This window comes from Salvelinus fontinalis, chromosome 28 (assembly GCF_029448725.1).
Source record: "Salvelinus fontinalis isolate EN_2023a chromosome 28, ASM2944872v1, whole genome shotgun sequence".
Lineage (NCBI taxonomy): Eukaryota > Metazoa > Chordata > Actinopteri > Salmoniformes > Salmonidae > Salvelinus > Salvelinus fontinalis.
The window spans coordinates 14,899,471-14,922,589 of record NC_074692.1 but is presented as its reverse complement, the minus strand read 5'-3'; the positions used below and the strand labels follow the sequence as shown (position 1 = coordinate 14,922,589).

At 41.9% G+C, this 23,119-nt stretch overlaps 1 protein-coding gene across 3 annotated transcripts in view; it reads left to right on the top strand.

The window, feature by feature from the left end:
• The first annotated feature begins 3,791 nt into the window (after positions 1–3,791).
• The window catches only part of LOC129826242 (multivesicular body subunit 12B-like), a 38,295-nt gene continuing 18,967 nt past the window's right edge, over positions 3,792–23,119 (top strand). Inside the window, exons 1-7 of one of the 3 annotated variants that reach the window (XM_055886747.1) lie at positions 3,792–4,084; positions 5,893–6,012; positions 8,047–8,168; positions 14,851–14,946; positions 18,554–18,650; positions 19,552–19,681; positions 20,150–20,242. In XM_055886747.1, the coding sequence (XP_055742722.1) occupies positions 8,055–8,168; positions 14,851–14,946; positions 18,554–18,650; positions 19,552–19,681; positions 20,150–20,242 (530 nt within the window). In that variant the 5' untranslated portion in view covers positions 3,792–4,084; positions 5,893–6,012; positions 8,047–8,054. The remainder of the gene's footprint in view (positions 4,085–5,892; positions 6,013–8,046; positions 8,169–14,850; positions 14,947–18,553; positions 18,651–19,551; positions 19,682–20,149; positions 20,243–23,119) is intronic. The other 2 variants (XM_055886746.1, XM_055886745.1) reach the window with 2 other exon arrangements.

Below are 23,119 nucleotides of genomic sequence, written 5' to 3'. Positions count from 1 at the left end.
TATTGAACACTGTTGTCGAGGTTACAATTTATCTCATGCCAGCCAAGTTGGCACGCACATCTGGTGCCGGGTACTTAGTGCAATTATTTATGATTTCCTCCAAGATTTAAAAGCTCTTCGCCCGGCCTTGTAATGCAGTAACTGATTGCGCTGCTAATGTAATTAAGGAGAGATTATGATGTCCACGTGGCACACCAGATGGTGGCATTCACAGCGATGGGGGAAGGCACAACTGGCACACCACTGCACGAGGGCAGTGAGGCGCAGTCAGTCGGAGCAGGCCAGACTCCCCACCAGACGGGAGTAAGAGTCTGTGTGTGTGTGTGTGTGTGTGTGTGTGTGTGTGTGTGTGTGTGTGTGTGTGTGTGTGTGTGTGTGTGTGTGTGTGTGTGTGTGTGTGTGTGTGTGTGTGTGTGTGTGTGTGTGTGTGTGTGTGTGTGTGTGTGTGCGTGCGTGCGTGCGTGCGTGCGTGCGTGCGTGCGTGCGTGCGTGTGTGTGTGTGTGTGTGCATGTTTTGTGTGTGTATGGTGTAGGGTGATGAAGTATAAGGTGACAGTGAATCATAAGTGAGGCACCCAGTATGTCCCCTAAGGGTTTTGTTGAGTTTGTCAACTCTGCAATGGGATGAGAACACAGCCAGTGGGGATTGAGATGGTCAAGAGATGTCATGACAATGAGATTAGAGTTGATCTAATCCCCAATGGAAAAATCATCTGAAAAAATGTACTCACAGTGAAAGTCTTCTGTCAGACCTTTAACCAAACAAAATACTACTCGGCCTTCAAAACATGTAATTGGTGGATTTCATTCATCTTCTATTGTACCTATGAATAGCTACTGTGATTCAACCACATTACTGGTGAGACATGTTAGTGTACTGGTAAGAGGTATACTTTCAATTTATGCATTTTAGTGCCAAGAAAACAGATGGCGCCAAAAGAGATTTAAGCGCATTTGGCAAAGGCAATGGAGGAGAGTGAAAACATGGGAGATTTGTTATTCAGGGCAACACAGGGATAGCCCACACAAACCTTTACACTATCAGAAAAGCAAGGATATTATACAGTACAGCAAACAGTTAAGTGCAATTCCGGATCCTTTGGGGGCACTAAGTGTGGGCTTCTTTAAACATATTATTATAAGCTATTCAAGAGACATGGGGGTTCTTTATGGGCAGACTGAAGATGGGGAAATGTAATTATATTTGATATGAGACCTGCAGATTTCAACACATCAGTCAGGAATGGGTTCAAACGGGTGATGGGGGCATTGGGGCACTGTAGATTTCCCAGGTCAAAATAGGGATATTATTACCCTCCGTGGTAACAAAGGAATCTCCATCTTTAAATTCCCCAGACTAGTGCCACCAAATTAGAAAACACAGTAGATGACCTTTACACACAAGGAGGAAAGCAGTGAAACTATGAGGGCGGTTTAACGAAGCATATACTTTTGGCTTTGCCATTTTATTCACTGACCAATTACAGTTCACAGAGTAGTACTTCATAACCATTTTGCGATTTAGCTGATTTAGAGAGATGGCTACCAATAGTGGTGATATATTAATGTGAAGGCATTGTTGATCACTCAATCCCAGCTACTGCAAAAATGGGGACCAAAATGACAGTTTGATTTGGCAATGAAATGATATTTAGCATGGACCAGAGGAATAATAGTGCTTTAAATAAAGAACATGAACAAAGGGGCCTGGGTTTAACCCCTGCCTCATGCCATCTGTAAGGCTCTGCATACTTTCTATTTGTGCACTGCTCCCCCACAGAATCAGCCATAGCCATCATTCATCTTACCCCACAATCCTCAGTGTGTGACGTGGCACACATCAAAAACACAGTAACAGCTGATGGCTTTCACAGTTAGCATGTGTTGCTGATATCTTGAGACTTTCGCACTGAGCATTTCATCACCTTTTCCATAACTAGACCATTACTTTAACAGGTGCACCTCTCTTCCTCAGACTGCAAATGCTTTTTTCTCTTATACCTGAGATTTTATTTGAGCAAATTAGCCTTGCTGCAAAATCTAGCTGAAGTGAGAATGCCTGTTTCTTGGGGGTTGTCGAAACTTCCTGGTGTGAGATTGGTTGGGAAAAGCTGGCAGAACAACGCTGGCATACAGCTGTACATAACGTATAAGGACAGGGATGTGTGTGTGATCATTGGTGTGATCTAGCTAGCACAATCATTTGGATTTCTCTGTCAGCGTGCCTCCCGTATTTGGGACATAGAGAGAGTAGGACAAAAGGGTTTAGTTGTATGGGAGCTCAACCGGTGTATGTTGTCTGACATGTGTATCTTGGGGCTTTTTAGTGCTGGTGTTCTGCCAACCTGACACAGTCATGCTCAGTCTCAACGACGACTGCCATTACTCTCTCAGTGACGCACTCTGCTCCTATGAGCTATTGGCATTGACTCATTGTCAGTTTGTCATGAATAATGATGAGCATAAGAGGTCTCATTACCTTATTATGTTCATTAAATCTTGTTTAGTTCCTGTGTGTTTGATCTCATTGTGCGTTATTAACTCAAATAGGATGTTCGGTCTGTAACAGATGCTTTTACCGTATTTCTTGCTCACAACCACATTGCTCTCTGTACAGTTCTTAACTTGTTCCTAGAAATGACAGGCCTGAATCAATCAGTGTTATGGCCCTGTGTGCACGCCATTACAATATGCTGATTGATGTGTTCTTATACCACTCAATTGGCTGCAACACAATTTGTTCCATCTCACTGTGTTCCAGTATGGCTGTTTCAACTTCTATCGTTAAGGTTTCATCGTAGAAAGTGCTTGGGTGGGATTACAGACTGTTTATTTCTATGCTTGACTTGGCTGAATGGTTTTCATCATATGAATGGTGAAAAGGGATCAATGTGGCCATAAGAATAAATTAAAACCTGTTAACTCTGCCCAAAGCACAAATACAGTACATGACAGGAAGACACTAGAGACCACTGGAGAAGCAGGAAATCATTAGGCCTAAACCTTGACAAGAAAATATTAACATAGAGCACACCCCCAATTATGTGCAGGCCCTATTTGATGTAATTATTATCCACAACACGATGACAAAGGGGAACAGAATTTCAGAATTTTGGTAGGCCTACAACAATTCTAGGACTCTTACCTGCTTACATGCTGTTTTGACAAGCTTTTCTACTTAGATAGTTAAAAATTCTTGAAAACGTTATTCCATCATCATCAGATCATCATCATCATCATCATCAGCCTGAAATGGGTATTCCCAAGGTCCTTCCAAAAGCATGGGACAAGATTATGTGTGATAAGGTTAGATAGACCTATAGAGACAGGCCGAGCCTATAACCTACACCAGGGAGTGGCAACTTTGATGGGGGTGGGGCCACAAAAAAACCTGAACTCATCATGAGGGGTTGCAATTGCTTGCGGGTCTGCGTACCCACATGTGCATTTTTACGTTATAGAGTTCATTTCGTTCAATTCTACACAATTTTCCATGGGGCGTATAGAAAATGTGGCAGTTTTAAAGCAAGTTTGCTTCAATTCTACACATTTTGCCATGATTACTAAATTTAGATAGCTGGTCGCTAGACTAACCAATCCCAAAAAATGATAGCTGACATGGGCTAATTGAGTGACTATCAGTGACTGACGTATAAAGAAAAAACCTGCTGATACACAACCAGGCTGCCAGTTGCCCATGCCTGACCTGCACTGACTGAACTGATTGCAAATTACTATTGCAGGTGGGATTGTGAAACCAAACCATACTGTCAACTCACAAAACAAGTCAAATTCTAACATGTCAATGAGACTAGACTAGACTAGTGAATGGCTTTTCAAGATGCTTGCATACAATATCAATGGAAAATTGGCACACAAATTTGAGTTATGTAGTGAGGAAATTTGAGTTATGTAGTGAGGAAATTTGAGTTATGTAGTGAGGAAAAAAAGTTGAACCGTCTCTGGTTGTAGTTAATTATTTCTGAGCCATGATAAGAACATTGACACTGGCTCTGTAGTAAAAGACACAAGCAGCACCCTCAAAGGATCCACAGCAGGACGACATTTAAAACAATTGACCAAGGTAAGAATTACAGGCCTACCTGTCTAGCACCATGCGTCCCTCTCTGTCCTATTCCATATGGCAGGTACACTTGACATTTTTTCCAGGCGGTCTCATTCTGTGGTAAGAATCCCAGTTGCTGGCTGGTCCATTCTTAAAAGTTGACACACGCTTAAAAAAACTGTAAATCGCCATCCATCTGGGTAATCATGCTCTGCAAATGGAAATGAGTACGTTTGAAGGGAATATTACTCACCGATAATAGGCTACATAGAATACATAGATAATGAATCCTTTAGTTGATCTATCAAATGTGTCTTACTTTTTAAAAACTCTGCATTGTTGGTTTAGGGCTCGTAAGGAAGCATTTCACGGTAAGGTCAACACCTGTTGTATTCGGCCCTGTGAAAAATATAATATGATTTGATTTGATGAATGTAATGTTGCTCTCATAAAATGTCTTTAAGCACGCCGGAGACGTTGGCAACATTTTTTGTGTCTACACATGTGAAACAGCGCATTTCTATGATCTGTGATTAAAAAGGTAAAAAAGGTTTAAAAAATGCTTCTCTGTGACAACACAGGGTAGAATTTAAAGTGAATAAACAGTTATTTCCAAAACCTGTAATGAGTCTCTAGCCAGAGGGTGGAGGGGGGGGGGGGGGGGGTCTTTTCTAGCTCCCCACGCAACCGCGAATATCACAGTGTTTGAAAATCACTGTTTTTTTAAATGTTTTACATTTTGATGACATCATCAGGTTGAAATGTATAACTGTATCTTTCTTTCTACAAAATGTAGAAATGTCGGGACAAATTCAGCATTTTAGCTAAGCCTCTAAATTGAACGCACTTCACCTAACCTTTGTCGTTTTAGTTCCCCTAACCTTTCACATAAATTATCCTAACGTTTGTTGTTAGCTCACCTAACCACCAATGTAAATTCTCCCCATAATTCCCCTTTGTTGTTAGGATGCAACAAACGACCCGGTCTCTCAGAGGAAGACATATGGTACTATACGTCCTCCAAGACCTATGATGAGTTAAATCATCCAATTTGCATGCTATCGTACTATGTCCTCTAATTCATAAGATATTGAACGATTGGTAATCCATTCATAACATAACGTAACGTAACATATCACACCACACTGAAAAAATATATAAAAGCAACATGCAACAATTTCAAAGATTGTTCTGAGTTACAGTTCATGTAAGGAAATCAGTCAACTGAAATGAGTTCATTAGGCCCTAATCTATGGATTTCACATGACTAGGAATACAGATATGCATCTGTTGGTCACAGATACCTTAAAAAAGGTTGGGTGTGGATCAGAAAACCAGTCAGTTTTACCTCATGGAGCGTGACACATCTCCTTTGCAAAGAATTGATCAGGCAACTGTTGACAGTGGCCTGTGGAATGTTGTTCCATTACTCCGCAATGGCTGTGCGAAGTTGCTGGATATTGTCGGTAATTGGAACACGCTGTCTTACATGCTGATTCAGAGCATTCTAACATGCTCAATGGGTGACATGTCTGGTGAGTATGCAGGCCATGGAAAAAAATGTCAGCTTCCAGGAATTGTGTACAGATCCTTGCAACATGAGGGTGTGCATAATCATCCTAAAACTTGAGGTGATGGCGGTGGATGAATGGCACGACAATGGGCCTCAGGATCTCATCACGATATCTCTGTGCATTAGAATAAAATGCAATTGTGTTCGTTGTCTGTAGCTTATGCCTGCCCATACCATAACCCCACTACTACCAACTTGGGGCACTCTGTTCACAACATTGACATACACACTGTCTGCCATCTGCCCCGTACAGTTGAAACCAGGATTCATCCGCGAAGAGCATACTTCTCCAGCGTGCTAGTGGCCATCGAAGGTGAGCATTTGCCCACTGAAATCGGTTACGACGCCAAACTGCAGTCAGGTCAAGACCATGGTGAGGATGACGAGTAGGCAGATGAGCCGGTTTCTGACAGTTTGTGCAGAAATGATTAATTTGTGAAAACCCACAGTTTCATCAGCTGTCTGGGTGGCTGGTCTCAGACGATCCCGCAGGATGTGGATGTCCTGGGCTGGCGTGGTTACACGTAGTCTGTGGTTGTGAAGCCAGTTGAACGTACTGCCAAATTCTATAAAACGATGTTGGAGGTGGCTTACGGTAGAGAAATTCACATTAAATTCTCTGGCAACAGCGCTGTTCGACATTCCTGCAGTCGGCATGCCAATTGCACACTCCCTCAAAACTTGAGACATCTGTGGCCCTGTGCTGTGTGACAAAGCTGCACATTTTAGAGTGGCCTTTTATTGCCCCCAGCACAAGGTGCACCTGTGTAATGATCATGCTGTTTAATCAGCTTCTTGATATGCCACACCTGTCAGGTGGATGAATAATCTTGGCAATGGAGAAACATTTCTGGGATCTTCATTTCAGCTCATGAAACATGCGACCAACACTTTACATGTTGCATTTATATTTTTGCTCAGTAAAATGGAGTGTCACAGATTTACATACAGAATAATACAAATTGCCCTGAGACCACATTGGAAATCCATACTTTTTAATCCACTTTTGTCAAATTCAACCACAGACCATGTACTTGTTTCTGTTTCTCTAATATGGCAATTCAGAGGGAATACGCATGATTGAATCTCAGATTACATTATGTAATCTACGTTTTAGAGCCCTTTTAGAGTAACAGAAACGAGGAAACGTTCGGTGGTCGTATTTAACGATAGATTCATAAGAAAATATGGATTTCATCAAACAAAGACAAGCCTGACTTTACACGGGACAAAAATAGGTACATGGTAAGGGTTTAAGATTTTACAGCGACTCGATGTAGTCAGAGCTCCAGTCTGCCCACACTCATCGCTACTCAACTCCCTTGTACTTGTAAATGGAGAGTGTAGATTTCCTCAGCTAGCCCTAGTTCCAACCCAGACCGTCTACATCACACAAGTGCATTTGCATGTGACAATTTGATGGGATGCCGTATTGAATTTGCTCTATTGTTTACAGTTTTGTTGGTGGCCGACTCTTTGATATGTGCACATTTTACAGAGTGTGGCTTAATGGCAGTTTGCCTCCAACCACTACGCTGCAGTTAGGAAAAGCTAGATTGATTAGTCCACAAATTAACATTCTCCCTCCCTAAACTAATTTGCTATCCTGGATCTCTTTCATGAATAAGTCCATCCAACTAACATTTCTTAAATAAATAGCTATTCCTGTATTAAATCTACCAAATTCAATAGACTTAATTAAAATAAATTCAGTAAACATTTAGATGGAATGCAGTAACTGTGTCACTTACCCTACTAGGATGCTTTAAACATAATTTAATAAAATGGCAAAGGAACCTCTGCAAAGCCACTTAACCTTGTAAAAGCCTTGCATACACATTACGCTATAGCTTCTTTAGACAGGAATAGATAACAATTGATCTGGATTTTCTTGCAAATATGTGATCACTCCATCTAAGTTGTTATTGGGTGACTTCACTGGGTCACCATTAATTGCTTTTTGTCATGCTGGTCTCACTTGTCATTCGATGCAAAGCTCAGGGGCCACTTTTTCTTTTGGATCCCAAGAAGCTGACAGAAGTCAATATTGGGCGACAGTTATCATTCTGGCCAAGATAAACATCTTTATGGGTTTAGTCATGATGTAGTATGCTTTACTCCAAAATATATGAGCTGTGCTGTTGCTCAAAATCTTCTGTCCAGAAAGTACAGCATTAGACTACATGCAGCACTATGGGAAAGACCCATATAAGAGAGAGAAAAGTGTTTTTGAAATAGTTCAATACATGGAAATTAAGATTATTGACTCAGAAGCTAAGATTCTAATCCTCTTCCCCCAGATGTTCACATGTGTTGAAAAGGTATTTTGTGAGGGAGTGAAGGCACTACTACTTCTATTACTAGTATCCCAGTAAGGCCCTGAAGTAAACGTTGCTGTCTTTCCAAGGGTCCAGCATGATGCCTGAGGTACAGGAACAGTGTGAGGCTCTCCCAGAGCTGACCTCAGAGCCCATCACCGGAGTTGTCGTGGTGGCGTGCCGAAGCAAGGCACCTGCTGAATACTCTGTTGTGAGTAACTTCTCAGAGCTTTTTTCATCATTCACTCCTTTAGACTGAGGATACATTATTAAATAAAAGCATATAGCTTATCATGGAATGTAAATGGATTTTACCATACTTCGCTCAGCATTTTCCACTTACTTTGAATTCTACCTAATTTGTAGGCAAATCAATTGCATTATGCATATGTTGTGAGGTGGATGCAGTATGATTTATGCATGATAATTTATGTATAAATTCTATATTTTTTGTAATCAGTGATTAATCAAAACCATGCAGGTCTTTATTAATATTCAATTTTTGGGGAACTCAGTCAGGGTCTTACTGTTTTGAGTTAGAATAGTAGAATACACAAGGTGCAATTTTTTTATTTTGTTGTGCATCAGCAGTTTTTCTCTTGATATATCAGTCACTGACAGTCCCTCAATTAGCCTATGTAAGCTAAACATTTTTAGATTGGTAAATTAATCTAGCCAGCTATCTAAACTGGTTGTAATCATGGTGGAATTACCGACTGGGCATGCAGGGCACGTGCCCAGGGGCCCTGACCTCCAGGGGACCCCCACTGATTTTGTTGGTTAAAAATATATATATATTTCACCTTTATTTAACCAGGTAGGCCAGTTGAGAACAAGTTCTCATTTACAATTGCGACCTGGCCAAGATAAAGCAAAGCCGGAGTTGTCGTGTACCTCCCTTATCTTACCTAATTTGCACACACTGTATATAGACTTTTCTATTGTGTTATTGACTGTATGTTTGTTTATTCCATGTGTAACTCTGTGTTGTTGTTTGTGTCGTACTGCTTTGCTTTATCTTGGCCAGGTTGCAGTTGTAAATGAGAACTTGTAAGGCAATAAATAGGCCATAGTGGCAAAATAATTACAATTTAGCGATAGAGTGTGATAGATGTGTAGAAGATGAATGTGCAAGTAGAGATACTGGGGTGCAAAGGAGCAAAAAAATAAATAACAGTATGTGGATGAGGTGGTTGGATGGGCTATTTACAGATGGGCTATGTACAGGTGCAGTGATCTGTGAGCTGCTCTGACAGCTGGTACTTAAAGTTAGAGAGGGAGATATGAGTCTCCAGCTTCAGTGATTTTTGCAATTTGTTCCAGTCATTGGCAGCAGAGAACTGGAAGGAAAGGCGGCCAAAGGAGGAGTTGGCTTTGGGGGTGACCAGTGAAATATACCTGCTGGAGCGCATGCTACGGGTGGGTGCTGCTATAGTGACCAGTGAGCTGAGATAAGGTGGGGCTTTACCTAGCAAAGACTTATAGATGACCTGGAGCCAGTGGGTTTGGCGACGAGGATGAAGCGAGGACCAGCCAACGAGAGCATACATGTCGCGGTGTTGGGTAGTATATGGGGTTTTGGTGATAAAACGGATGGCACTGTGATAGACTGTATCCAATTTGCTGAGTAGAGTGTTGGAGGCTGTTTTGTAAATGACATCGCCGAAGTCGAGGATCGGTAGGATAGTCAGTTTTACAAGGGTATGTTTGGCAGCATGTGAAGGATGCTTTGTTGCAAAATTGGAAGCCCATTCTAGATTTAATTTTGAATTGGAGATGCTTAATGTGAGTCTGGAAGGAGAGTTTACAATCTAACCAGACACCTAGGTATTTGTAGCTGTCCACATATTCTAAGTCAGAACCGTCCAGAGTAGTGACGCTGGATGGGCTGGTGGGTGCGGGCAGCGATCGGTTGAAGAGCATGCATTTAGTTTTACTTGCATTTAAGAGCAGTTGGAGGCCACGGAAGGAGAGTTGTATGGCATTGAAGCCCGTCTGGAGGTTAGTTAACACAATGTCCAAAGAAGGGCCAGATGTATACAGAATGGTGTCGTCTGCGTAGAGGTGGATCAGAGAATCACCAGCAGCAAGAGCGACATCATTGATGTATACAGAGAAAAGAGTCGGCCCGAGAATTGAACCCTGTGGCACCCCCATAGAGACTGCCAGAGGTCTGGACAACAGGCCCGCCGATTTGACACACTGAACTCTGTCTGAGAAGTAGCTGGTGAACCAGGTGAGGCAGTCATTTGAGAAACCAACGCTGTTGAGTCTGCAGATAAGAATGTGGTGATTGACAGAGTCGAAAGCCTTGGCCAGGTCGATGAATACAGCTGCACAGTATTGTCTCTTATCGATGGCAGTTATGATATCGTTTAGGACCTTGAGCGTGGCTGAGGTGCACCTATGACCAGCTCGGAAACCAGATTGCATAGCGGAGAAGGTACGGTGGGATTTGAAATGGTCGGTGATCTGTTTGTTAACTTGGCTTTCGAAGACCTTAGAAAGGCAGGGTAGGATAGATATAGGTCTTTAACAGTTTGAGTCTAGAGTGTCTCCCTCTTTGAAGAGGGGGATGACCACGGCAGCTTTCCAATCTTTGTGGATCTCAGACGATACGAAAGAGAGGTTGAACAGGCTAGTAATAGGGGTTGCAACAATTGCGCCGGATAATTTTAGAAAGAGAGTGTCCAGATTGTCTAGCCCGGCTGATTGTATGGGTCCAGATTTTGCAGCTCTTTCAGAACAAATGGGGGAGGCTTGGGCAAGTTGCTGAGGGGGGTGCAGGGCTGTTGACCGGGGTAGGGGTAGACAGGTGGAAAGCATGGCCAGCCATAGAAAAATGCTTTTTGAAATTCTCAATTATCGTGGATTTATTGGTGGCGACAGTGTTTCCTAACCTCAGTGCAGTGGGCAGCTGGGAGGAGGTGATCTTATTCTCCATGGACTTTACAGTGTCCCAGAACTTTTGAGAGTTTGTGCTACAGGATGCACATTTCTGTTTGAAAAAGCTAGCCTTTGCTTTCCTAACTGCCTGTGTATATTGGTTCCTAACTTCCCTGAAAAGTTGCATATCGCGGGGGCTATTCGATGCTAATGCAGTACGCCTCAACATGTTTTTGTGCTGGTCAAGGGCAGTCAGGTCTGGAGTGAACCAGGTGCTGGTCAAGGGCTATGTCTGTTCCTGGTTCTACATTTTTTGAATGGGGCATGTTTATTTAAGATGGCGAGGAAAGCACTTTTAAAGAATAACCAGGCATCCTCTACTGACGGAATGAGGTCAATATCCTTCCAGGATACCCGGGCCAGGTTGATTAGAAAGTGTTTTAGGGAGCGTTTGACAGTGATGATTAGTCATTCTCACTCAGATATCATATTAACATGGCCTTCGGCATAGCAAAATGTGTAGAATTGTGTAGAATGGAAATTAGCTTAAAAACTGCTAAAACATGTCAATGTAAAAATTTTACTTTGAAACGGCAACACTTTCTCTACGTCCCATGGCAAAATGTATAGAATTGAACTCAAATGTTTTTCTCTCCACCGTCAAGAGGGCGGCCACTCTAATGTTTTGCCACCTCTTAGGGCCCCCAAAAGGCTAGGGACAGCCCTGAAACCATGTTCTTAATAACATTGTTGTATTGTTGTGGATTCTACAATATTGTCTTTGGAGGGTAGCCATGAAGCACTTGGGCATGTACTTGGCTAGCACTTGTGAGTAGTGTTAAGTTTTTTGTGAGCGGAATTGAATAACTAACTAATTCATGCAGTTTACTTTGATGATGGAGATGATTACTGCAGGCTTATTTGTTGCCATTAGTCCTTCAGCCGTACCAGAGGCTATGGTTTAACAACCCTTGGTGGATGCCCCCCACAGTTCTGGCACTGTGTCCCCATGTTTGTTGAACACTCTCACAGTAAAGAGGGGTTGCCGGCTGTTTGGCACCCCAGCGAGTTTGAACAATCTGGTTGTGAGAGAGAGGAAAGTGGGACAGCGATATCACTGGCCCGTGGGAGCCATGTTTGTATTTGTGAAAGATTGAGAAGTGAGAGAGCTAGAGAGAGAGAGAGAGAGATGGAGAGAGGAATGTGTTTTGTGAATTTAACAAAGCACAAAGCGAACACAGTGATATAGCCTGAAGTGGGCTCAAGGGCAGATCTCTGTTCCTTTTCTTTCTCTACCCTCTCTCTTTTCTTTTTCCTTCCTCTCATCCCCTTCTCTCTCTTCCTGCTCCACCCCACACAGCCCAACTGTTGTAATCTCTGGTGGGTGTTGGTGGGTTGGCATTGTGACGGTGCTTTGCATACTGGCATTGGGACTCCATGCATGCCACATGCCAGTGAATGAGAATGAGACTTCCTGCTTGGTTTCTTCAGTAGGATAGATCTCTATGTTGTTACAGAAGGGAGTGGAGGTGTTGCTTCCCTTTGGTCGTCTGCTTATGTCCATTTTTAGTCATGTTCTTTTACTGTTCATGTCAAATTCTAGGCCTACTTTTGTTGCTTCCTTTTTCTGAATTCATCTTCAACGATGACTGCTTTTAAGAAATACATTTTATGCCGTAGATCAATGAGCTGATTAACTCTTTTGCTCTCCACTACGGTGCACTCACATCTCTGAACTTGAACAGGTTGTTCCTACGCAAGAGAGCAGGCCCAGATCAAACACTGTTCCACAGGAATCAGGAGCATTGCTCAAGCTGTAGCAGCCACCCCACATCAAACAGCTTAAGCAGGCAGTGACACAGACACTTAGGGCCGCAAAGGGAAGCTGTGTGTAATTCAAATTTGCCTGAGCCTATAACATGCTACCCTCATGAACACATTAACATACGTTTATTTGAAGGAGTGTGGCGCTAGCCTGAGATCTGAGCCCACTGTAATTGGCTAGTGCCTCCGCTGAATCGGTTTACCAACCTCAGATGGGTACGGTTAATCGTTTAATCAAATATTCGAACGGACGTTAGTATTTGATAACTTCAGTGAGTTCGTTTTTTTTCTAAAAAATGTTTGGGTCTATATTAAGAATCAAAAAGCTTTGTCTAAATGTAATTTAAATGATCCTTGTGACATTGTGACCTACAAGGATATACCATGACATTTGATATTCTTAATTTAATAAAACAACAACTTTTGAATGTAGTTTTTGTAACACTTCATTGAGCAGTCTGTCCGCTGTTTATCTCTGCGATGTGCATTTACGTCATTTTGATTGGTCAAGAAAGTCAAGGGTGTTTTTTTAATGTATTTTGACTATCCGGATATCCTAAAATGTCACTATTTCAAATGTCCATCCCTAGTAGCAGTAGCCTTTCATCTGCTTCTTAGTGCTCTCTCTCATTATAACCTCAATGACATTCTCTGTCTTTTGAGATCTGTCATAGGAAATACCAGTACTCCCAATAGACTTACCTATTCCATGACAGATTTTATTCATTTTCATTTGTACAGATTTTGGGAATCGGCAGTTGGAAATATCAGTCAATCAGCCGACTTGATATGTGTACATGAACATCTAAATGACAAGATCAGATTTCAAAGATTGATTTAAAGTCAGATCCTGTGATTTCTCTGATCTTCAGACTTTTCGTGCAGCGGAAACACTTCCAGCAATGAGCTCTGTTGGAAGATGGGAGCCACATTACAGTAGATATTAAAAAGAAAATAGAGAGTAAGTCCACCAAAACTTTACCCCTTTACCTCTCCCTCTGCGGCTCTGCGGGTGGCAATTCACATTCTGGGCGCGTCGCCCCCTGCTGCCGGAGCTGTGGCAGGATGACGCCTGAGGTGCCTCCTAGGAGCGCTGTGCCCTCGTTACTCCCTTGCTTGACTTTGGGTTTCACACAGCCAGCCCTTTGTTTACGCTGACAGGATGCACTGGCTACTGACCTGGAAAAAGTGGCCAAGACGGGTTGTCTTGTAAGGAGGTGGGGGCTTCTGGTGATGTATGGGCTCCTCATGGGACTGAGCCCGCTTGAGATGCCTGCATCTCTCTCTTTTTCTCCCCCCCCCTCTCACTTTCTCTCTCTTTCAATTTTTTTCTCTCTCTCTCTTCCGCTCTCTCTCTCTCTCTCACACTCTCTCTCTCTCGCACTCTCTCTCGTTCACTCTCTCTCTCTCTCCTCCCTCTAGTCACTGGTGGTTTTGCATAAGTCTCTCCCTGCCATGTTTTCCACAGCCAATTGCTAGGGTCATTCATCATTATTGTCAGGATGGTAATTTGTGTGGGTGGGGGCAGAGATCCAGAACTTCTTTGTTTGAATGAACCTCATTAAATTGAATCGTCTTTGTAAAGGATCCTCTCTGAGAATAAGTCTGGCAGTCATTTTGGTGATTTACCGACGATGGTCAATGTAACATGACGTTTCAGCCAAGCTTGTTTGCTGGTAGCTATGGGGAAATGTCTGACTCACTCATGTGCGGGAAGTTTTGGCTTTATCATTGTTGAGTGCATGCACACTTATAGATATGCTGCCCACACTGTCCGTCATAGCCTTTTCTATGATGTGCCTGGGCTCTTGTGCATTATGTTGCCATATTCAGGCACTTATTTTATTTTTCCTCCAAATAATACCTCCCCATCCCCATCAGGATCTTTTAGGAGCACAGTGAACTTTGCTTTTCCTTATTAGAGCAGATCTTTGTCAGGTTTTATTTAATCAGCCCTATTCCAGGGGATGATATTTTCAGCCACCTATTTGGAGGCTAAGGCTCCATCTTTACCCACACAGGGCACTAATGAGATGGAGCGCTAGAGCAGGCGACCGTTAATTAAGGAAGGATGCAAGAGAAGAGGCAAAAAGCAACACGCTCACAGCGTACATACATTAACTTTATCCCACCTCATGCATGTTCTTTCTCCTTGTTGTTTTTCTATTCCTTTTTTCACGTAGGTTGCACAAACAACAGATGGTTCCGACGCCGACCTGTGGAAGGACGGCTTATTCAAATCCAAGGTCACCCGCTACCTCTGTTTCACCAGAGATAATGTAAGTGGAAATGTAAACTTCTCAATTTCCCCATGCATCATGCAATAACACCTCATCCCTAACACCTTTTTTGGCACTGGTTTGCTTGGTTTGCCCTCTCTAGCGTTCTCCTGTGCAGCACTTTGATAATTGAAAGTGCCATAATGTTCAATGAATTTTAAAAGTCTGTTTTTTAAAATTAATGTAAATACCAATATGAACCTTTGATTATATGATTGCATTTATATTATTGATGTGTGATATCTTGGTGGGCTCCCAGGATTATATCGTTGATGTTCTTGTGTCCTCCAGAGAGGGAGATTTATGATTATTCATAGTATTACAATGAGCTTTTATTTAAACTATTTCACTTTTTCCAATTAACCTTGTCCCTGTAGAGAATCTGGATACCTCCCGGTGATTCTTCAAAGATGACGCACACATCAAAAATGTTGTTCCCTTTATAAGAAATTACACTTCAAAAGGCCAGTTCAATATGGTTGGAAATGGGGCACCTATTTAAAATAACAGTAATAACTTCTCTGTTAATTGAGCTCTCCTTGAGCGTTCTCTATATATCAACTGGTAGGCAAATTTTCATGGTCTTTTTTTACACTTAAAATTTGAGAATAGAGAACACCAATTATCCTGCTATAAAGCCTACAGTAGATTTTATAAATGACCATGAAATAGAAAACACTGGGTATCATCAGTATTCACCCCCCCTTGGATTTTTCTTCACCTTTCTTGCGTTACAAAGTGGGATTGACATTTATTTAAAAAAAAAAAAAATCCATCATTGATCTACACAAAATATTCCATAACGTCAAAGCTAAAAATATTATTCTGCAAATATTTACAAATTAATACAAATTAAATAACTAAAACATAGTTGTTGCATAAGTATTCACTGCCTTTGTTCAGGCATGCCTAAATTAGTTCAGGAGTAAAATGTTGCTTAACAAATCACGTAATTAGTTACATGGACTCACTCTGTGTGAAATAATAGGGGTTGACATGATAGTCAAGTATTGAATTTCAGGCACAGATTAAACTACAAAGACCGGGGAGCTTTCCGAAAGCCTCCCAAAGAAGGGCAGTGATTGCTAGATAGGTAACAAATCAGACATTTCATAACACTTTAAGCATGGTCAAGTTAATAACTATGCTGTGGATGATGTATAAACCTCCCAGACACATCAAAGATACAGTCATCCTTCTGAATTGAGCTGCAGGACAGGAAGGAAACTCCTCAGGGATGTCACCGTGAGGCCAATGGTGATTTTAAAACAGCTACAGTGTTCAATGGCTGTGATGGGAGAAAACTGAGGATGAATCAACAACATTGTAGTTACTCCACAATTGTGACCTAAATGACAAATTGAAAAGAACAATATAATATACAGAACAAAAGGCACTGAAGTTATACTGCAAGAAAACATGGCAAAGGAATGAACTTGTTGGCCTAAACGCGAAGCTTTGTTTGGGGCAAATCCAACGCAACACGTCACTGAGTAGAACTCTCCATATTTTCAAGCATGATGTTGGCTGAATCATGTTATGGGTATGCTTGACATTGGCAAAGACTGGGAAGTTTTTCAGGATAAAAATAAACGGGATGGATCTAAACACAGGCAACATACTAGAGGAAAACCTTCTTCAGTCTGCTTTACAACAGACACTGGGAGAGGAATTAACACTCCAGCAGGACAATAACCTAAAACACAAGGCCAAATCTACACTGGAGTTGCTTACCAAGAAGACAATGTTCCTGAGCTTTGATTTAAATCTGCTTGAAACTCTATGGCAAGACTTGAAAATGGCTGTCTAGCCCATGATCCCCAACACCTTGACAAAGTGTTAAGAATTTGAAAAGTAAAATGGGCAAATATTGCGCAATACAGGTGCAAATCTCTTAGAGAGAGAAGACTCAACACCCTAATTGCTGCCAAAGGTGTTTCCAACATTAACTCAGGAGGGTGAATGCTTATCTAATCAAGGCATATTAGTTACATAAAATGTAACAGTGTTTAACTATGCTTACTATGTTATCATTTTGAAACTTAAACGTAAAGAATTTGAACAAATTCAGATAAATATATGACATGGGTTTACTCCATTCATCTGACTGATCAAGTTAATGGTCCTACATTAACCAAGCAATGATTTGGGACCTATACAGTACATGTACATACTTCAGCCCAAAAGACTGATAATATGTCAACAGGATTGTAATGATTAGACAGACATTTCAACCTTTGTTCCTCCCACAGTTTCTGTCAGTGTCTCAGTTTACAGCCTTGCGGTTGGAGTTAGAGGAGGTCACTTTATCAGTTGAATGAATGCCCCATTGAACAGTACTCGACTCCACCCTTAGAACATTTTATACTGTCAAACTCACACTTTTCTTTTATAAAACTATGATTTTACCTCATGCCCACATTTGTCGACATAATAGCATTTTTGCAAGCAATGAATTATTTCTCTGTGTTCACTCTGACATATCCTCGTGACAAATCAATCATTTGTGGTTGGATACTACTACTAATTCTGAAAATAGTTCCATTAGAATCCTTGTGAGAGTGGTTGAAGCCAGCCCTTGTAAATGCACCTCTCAACGCCTGCCTGCCTGCCTGCCTGCCTGCCTGCCTGCCTGCCTGCCTGCCTGCCTGCCTGCCTGCCTGCCTGCCTGCAACGGATCTCAGTCTGGTCCACAGTTTAGTATGTGTCACACAAATAGCCTTGCCCATGTTCCTGTGTATTATCTTAAAATGTGTGTCCACTCTGTTTTAAAGACTTTGGCACAAATAAAACATGACAGAGCCATCAACAAAGGCTATTTTGTCTGCCAGTCAATGTAGCCCCCTCTGTAACTGTCGGTGACAAAAACAGATTCTGCAAAATTAGCCACTGAATTACGTTGAAGGAAGTAAATACTTTGTGATTTATACTCTAGGTTGGAGGTAGATGGCCCTTTTGTCAGGTCCTGATGGGAAAAAAACATCTGAAGAAAGGGTTTCATGCATAGTAATAACATTCATCTATATTCCACCCTAAGTCAGAATAAAAACAATCAATACAACATTTCTCTAACGGTGATGACTGCTGGGCAACAGTAGTAGTGGAATCCAGATTTTCGGACGCGCCAAGTAACGACTCGGTCACCCCACTCTCCATTGCCGCTGTGTATTATTGCAATTTACTACGGTGAAAAATGGAAATATAATGACTGGAGGCTGGGAGGCTGAGAAGAGTCATGCTTGAAAATGTCAACTAAACAGTCCCTGATTGTTTTTAACCAAATTTTGATGAACAGGCAATCCGGCCTGCCTCACATACAACCCCGCTGTTTCCCTCCAAGGCTTGAGAATGATTGCAAGTTCACAGATGCATTCTCATTTTTAAAAGAAGCTATTATGGAGTAATTACTTTCACCAACGTGTCAACTCCTCTCTTTAGAGACTTCCCAAGCTTTTAGGAAATCATTGATTCAGTTGTCTTTGTAATTTCTTTTCAGACCACTACAAAAACGGAATAACCCTTACACTTTTGTAATAAGAAGTGGTTCTTACAATCTATTACATCTGAAACGTGCATATGTCATTTTGAATGTTTTCCTGTACATTAGAGCCAGTCGTCAGATGTGCTCCTTGACATGAGGTTGATTGATTTAAAGGACACTCTACCAGAGGGCTTCATACCCATCCAAGAAACAATAGACACCAGTAAGTAAGCATTTCCCCCTAAACCACAACCGTACCTCTGAAGGTTTTTCGGGCCCCTCACTAGCTTTGACTTTGCTTTAATCAGCCTCTGTGGAAGTCCTCTGGGGCAGCTTAGCTTGAGATAGTGAATGTTTTATGGGTGCAGGTTAGCTTAATTTATGATAGTCTGTGGGAATAAAAGAAACATTTTGCCCTCGAGGTACACGGGAAGAGAATCATGAGTCATTGTTTATCTCAGCTGGAGCTGTGCTTTTCTTTATGAGGGGCTTATTTATTTATGTATTTATTTGGGGAGAGGACGAGTGGATGGGGGTTATCTAATATTAATGAAATGCATTCCCCAATGCTTTAGTGCTCTTTGAGTGCTATGTATTCCCCCTCACTATCCAGGCCTTGAAAATGTAATAATATTGTGGTGTGGTGAGTGAGTGAGGACAGATGTTTATTATTTTTATTATCATCACATTTACTCTACACGTTCTATCAGTGGTTGGAAATAAATGGGGGAGGCACAGAAGTAATATGGGCAAGTATGGTTATGTTTCTAGATGGAATGAAGAACAGAAAGATGATGTGTTGTTGGGTTATGGTTTAATGTAATGTTTTATTACTTTATGTGAATCCATGTTTAGTGTATACATCTAACGTGATGTATGAAATGTTACCCTGCACATCCAGTAAAAAAATACATTCATATTTGGCAGCATATATTGTGGCTACTGTACGGGTTAGCATTTGTCTTTCGTTTTCTAGTTATCATTATTGGATTTTGTCGGTGCTTAGCAGTATTCTGTGTGTTTATAGTTCATATCATTATTTTATGCATAGCCGTGACCAAGAGATGAATTTGGCCTCTTGTTCATGATCCCTAATATGGTCTGTCTCTCTCCTTGTCCGTCAGAGGAGCCTGCCTTGAGGAAGAAGAGGCTGTGTATTAGGCTCGGCCTACGCCTAGCCACAGAGACTGCTGTGTGTGACATCCAGATCCAGGGGAAGTCCAAGCACACCCGTCCACACTACACGTGTATTGGGTGAGTGGACGGACCTGTAAAAGCAGAAGGAATATTGTATTTAATACCTGACACTCGTAGCATTGTTTTTTGACATGCAGTTCTGTGGCAACGTGCGCAGTAGGTTTTCATTGATTTTGCATAGTCTCCAATGAGCAGGATCCCTATTTCCCTTCTCAAAACATACTTTGCCTGCAGCCTGCTAGAGGCACCTGCCTGGACATAAACAGTGCACAGTCTGTCAGTAGTACCTCATTTCACCACAGGTATGCAAGAGAAACAAAGTGCTCACTCAGTCTTCTGCTCCGATCATCCACATGTCTGCTGTTTATCAATCATATTTGAGCTGTACTCTCATCAATTATGTCATTGAATTAGAATAATGGATTTGGTCTTGGAATCTTTTTGGAATGTCCTTGAGACAGTGTTGCTCATGAATTTAGGAGTTTAATTTCCCATTTGACTGGTGTGTGACTCTTGTTTCTACAGAGAGCTAAACAATATGGACATTTTGTATCGAACGGGAAATGTGCATCCATCCACCGAAACCGCTATCTACGACTCAATGCCCAACACCACAAGGTACATACCAAGTTCCTAATGAGACTTTTATAACCAAGCATCAACACCCTCTCTCTCAACTTTTAGTTCTTAAGGACCATGCCATTGTTTTGTGTTTACAGTATTTGGAAACATGAGTCCCAAGTTCAGATTTGTCCGTTTTGTGTTCCGTTAGGTATGTTTGTGATCTAATAGTCAGTCAATACCTCTTGAGTGATGTAGTTTATTACACACAAGTGTACTCATACAGTACATGTTCTGATAGCTGTGCCTGGTCAGAGAAAGCAGTGAAGGAGTACTGGAGAGAAAGGGAAACTAGACAGGATCCCCTGAATGGGAACATAAGTTCAACGAGGGCTGAACTCCTGCTATTTGGTCTCTGTCTCAAGTTGGAGAGCCTGTTCGCTCTCTGACTGTGGTGACATTAGTGCTGTTGTACTGTGCAGACAAAGGGGAAGAAACGTAGCCTGGAGAGAGAAAGAGAGAAACAGCTGCAGAGGAAGGGAGGGGAAGACAGAGGCAGGTAGTGCAGAGAGCTCCACCATGCCATACTGTTGCTGTACCGTACCCCCATCCTCAGCTGCTCTGTCTGCCCTGCCTGGGGCCCACAGAGAAGGAGCAGGCCTTTGTACTGGGGCCAGATCCAACAGCCTAATTATTTATTGCAATGAAGTACTGGGGATTTCCAGAGCAAATTGTATGTAAACAATCAAGATTCCTTTTGAATGGCGGTGGAGAGGGGGGCATGGCAGGGGTATCGATGGGCTTGCCGGCTTGGAGTGCCGCTCCTGGAATGTTCGAGGCTCAATGTGGAGAGCAGTATGAAGACTACTCCACTCCACAGCAGAGGTCAGAGTGAAGGTGGCCAGACTGATGGAGTGCTATTCAAAGGTGAGACTGTTCATATGGCTACTGGTGATGAGAGAAAGCTGTTTGATTTAAAGGCAAGGTATGAAGTGCGCAAACTATGATTTGAGAGGAGAGACGTACAAATCAGAGTTGTGTGAATCGCGAATATTTGGGGAGCAGATAGTTAATAATGTTTGATGTCTCGAAACGATGGAGAAAGCCTAGGCCGTGTACCCTCTCAACTGTTACCAGTAATCCTTAGCTCTTTTGAAGCCCACTTTCAAGTCACTGAGGCGTTGGGGGTAAGAATAAATTGCACCTCGAAGCAACAAACCCCCTTCTGATGCCTGCTGAGATCACAGGCTCATGTTTTTGTATTAACATTAACAAATTCATGTCACAGCTTGAGAGCCTTCCCTTTAGTTCCTTTCCATCCACAATGCACAGACACATAGGAGCAAGATGATATACTGAATAAGAAACTATCGCCAGCCAAGGTAGACAATGCCATTTTATGAAGTGAATATTGCTGGCATGTTCTTTGTTGGCTGCTCCAGACTCCTCGTTATAGACAGATAAACAACCAACACATGGAATGGCCACACTTTCATTACACTGAGTACCTTGTGCTACCATACATTGCAATATTTCTGGAGTGTTTATGAGGCATCCCACTGGGCACAGATGTCAATTCAACGTCTATTCCATGTTAGTTCAAAGCAACGTCATTGAAATGACGTGTTAACAACTTTGATTTCACTTTAAGGTCTACACCTGTTGTATTCGGCGCGTGTGACTAATAACATTTGATTTGATTCAACCAGTGTGTGCTCAGTGTCATATGAGCGATGTTTGATTCAATCAGCCAAAATAAGTATGTCCATGTTTTTGAACTACACCGGCAGTTAGTATCTGGTAACTGTCATTCTGAAAACTTGTTTGCATCACTTGAACTCTTTCCTCATCCATGTTCAGCGTCTGAGAATTCCCTCCTGTACACTGTGCTGTCTTGGGGCTATCTATAACAACTTTATGGCCGTTTGAGAACGGCACCCCTTAAATGTAAGTGCCTTTCACAGTCAGTGGAAAATATGTTTTAAACGCAGTCAATTTTGTGTACATTTTTTATGACCCTTGTAATTTTGAATGCTGGTGATCCCTTACAAATGTTAGGTTGCCCCAGGCAATGTGAGCTTATTAGAGTTGTGCTCTGACTTAAACCACTAAGCCACTTAAACTTTTGTCAGCATTTAAAGCTGTCAGCATCTAGGTCAAAGTTAGTGTACTTTGGTACTGAATTCTGAGTGGTTTTCCTCCATTTTCATTTGATTTGTACAACCAATTAATTTGTTTAGAAGAATAATATCGTATGACCATCCCCTGCACGTGCTTGGCCTCCACTTCAGTGAGTGCCATAATAGCATCCAAGAACAAGCAGACAGGCCTTGTTTTGAATAACCTGAGCCTTTAGCTAAACTGAAGAGAGCTGTTATGTACTTTTTCTGATCAGTTTCGTCTGGAACATCCTTACTTGCTGCCATGTCCCGTTTTAAATTATTGCTTTGGCCTGGTGTCAACCACTTCAGCTCTCTTTCCATCTTGAGAGAAGCCAGTCAGCCACTTCCTGACTCCCTTATGTGGAAAAGCTGTGCTGTCCTGTCAGACTTTTAATGCATCCACTACAGCAGCCCCCTCTCCTTTCATCTACGCTCCTCCTTTCCAACGCTGCTATTTGTTCTCCTGATAAAACTGTCATTGCTAAGGCTGATATCTGACCTCTAGATGGACTGGTGGCATAAATTAGCCTTGTGCTAATATTGCAATGTCTTTTTTCTCCTGCATAATCAAGTTTTTTTTTACATTTCTCTTGGAATAATAGCCTGATGTACTGTATACCTGGACACTTTTTAAATCAAATGGCCTAACGATAAAAATGTTAAGGCCAATCATCTTTTCCACACCGTAACATGACCATATTTGTATGATTTGCGGTTTAAAACATTATTCATAAAGTAACTGTCTGATGGGGGTCAGGAAATATAATTGATT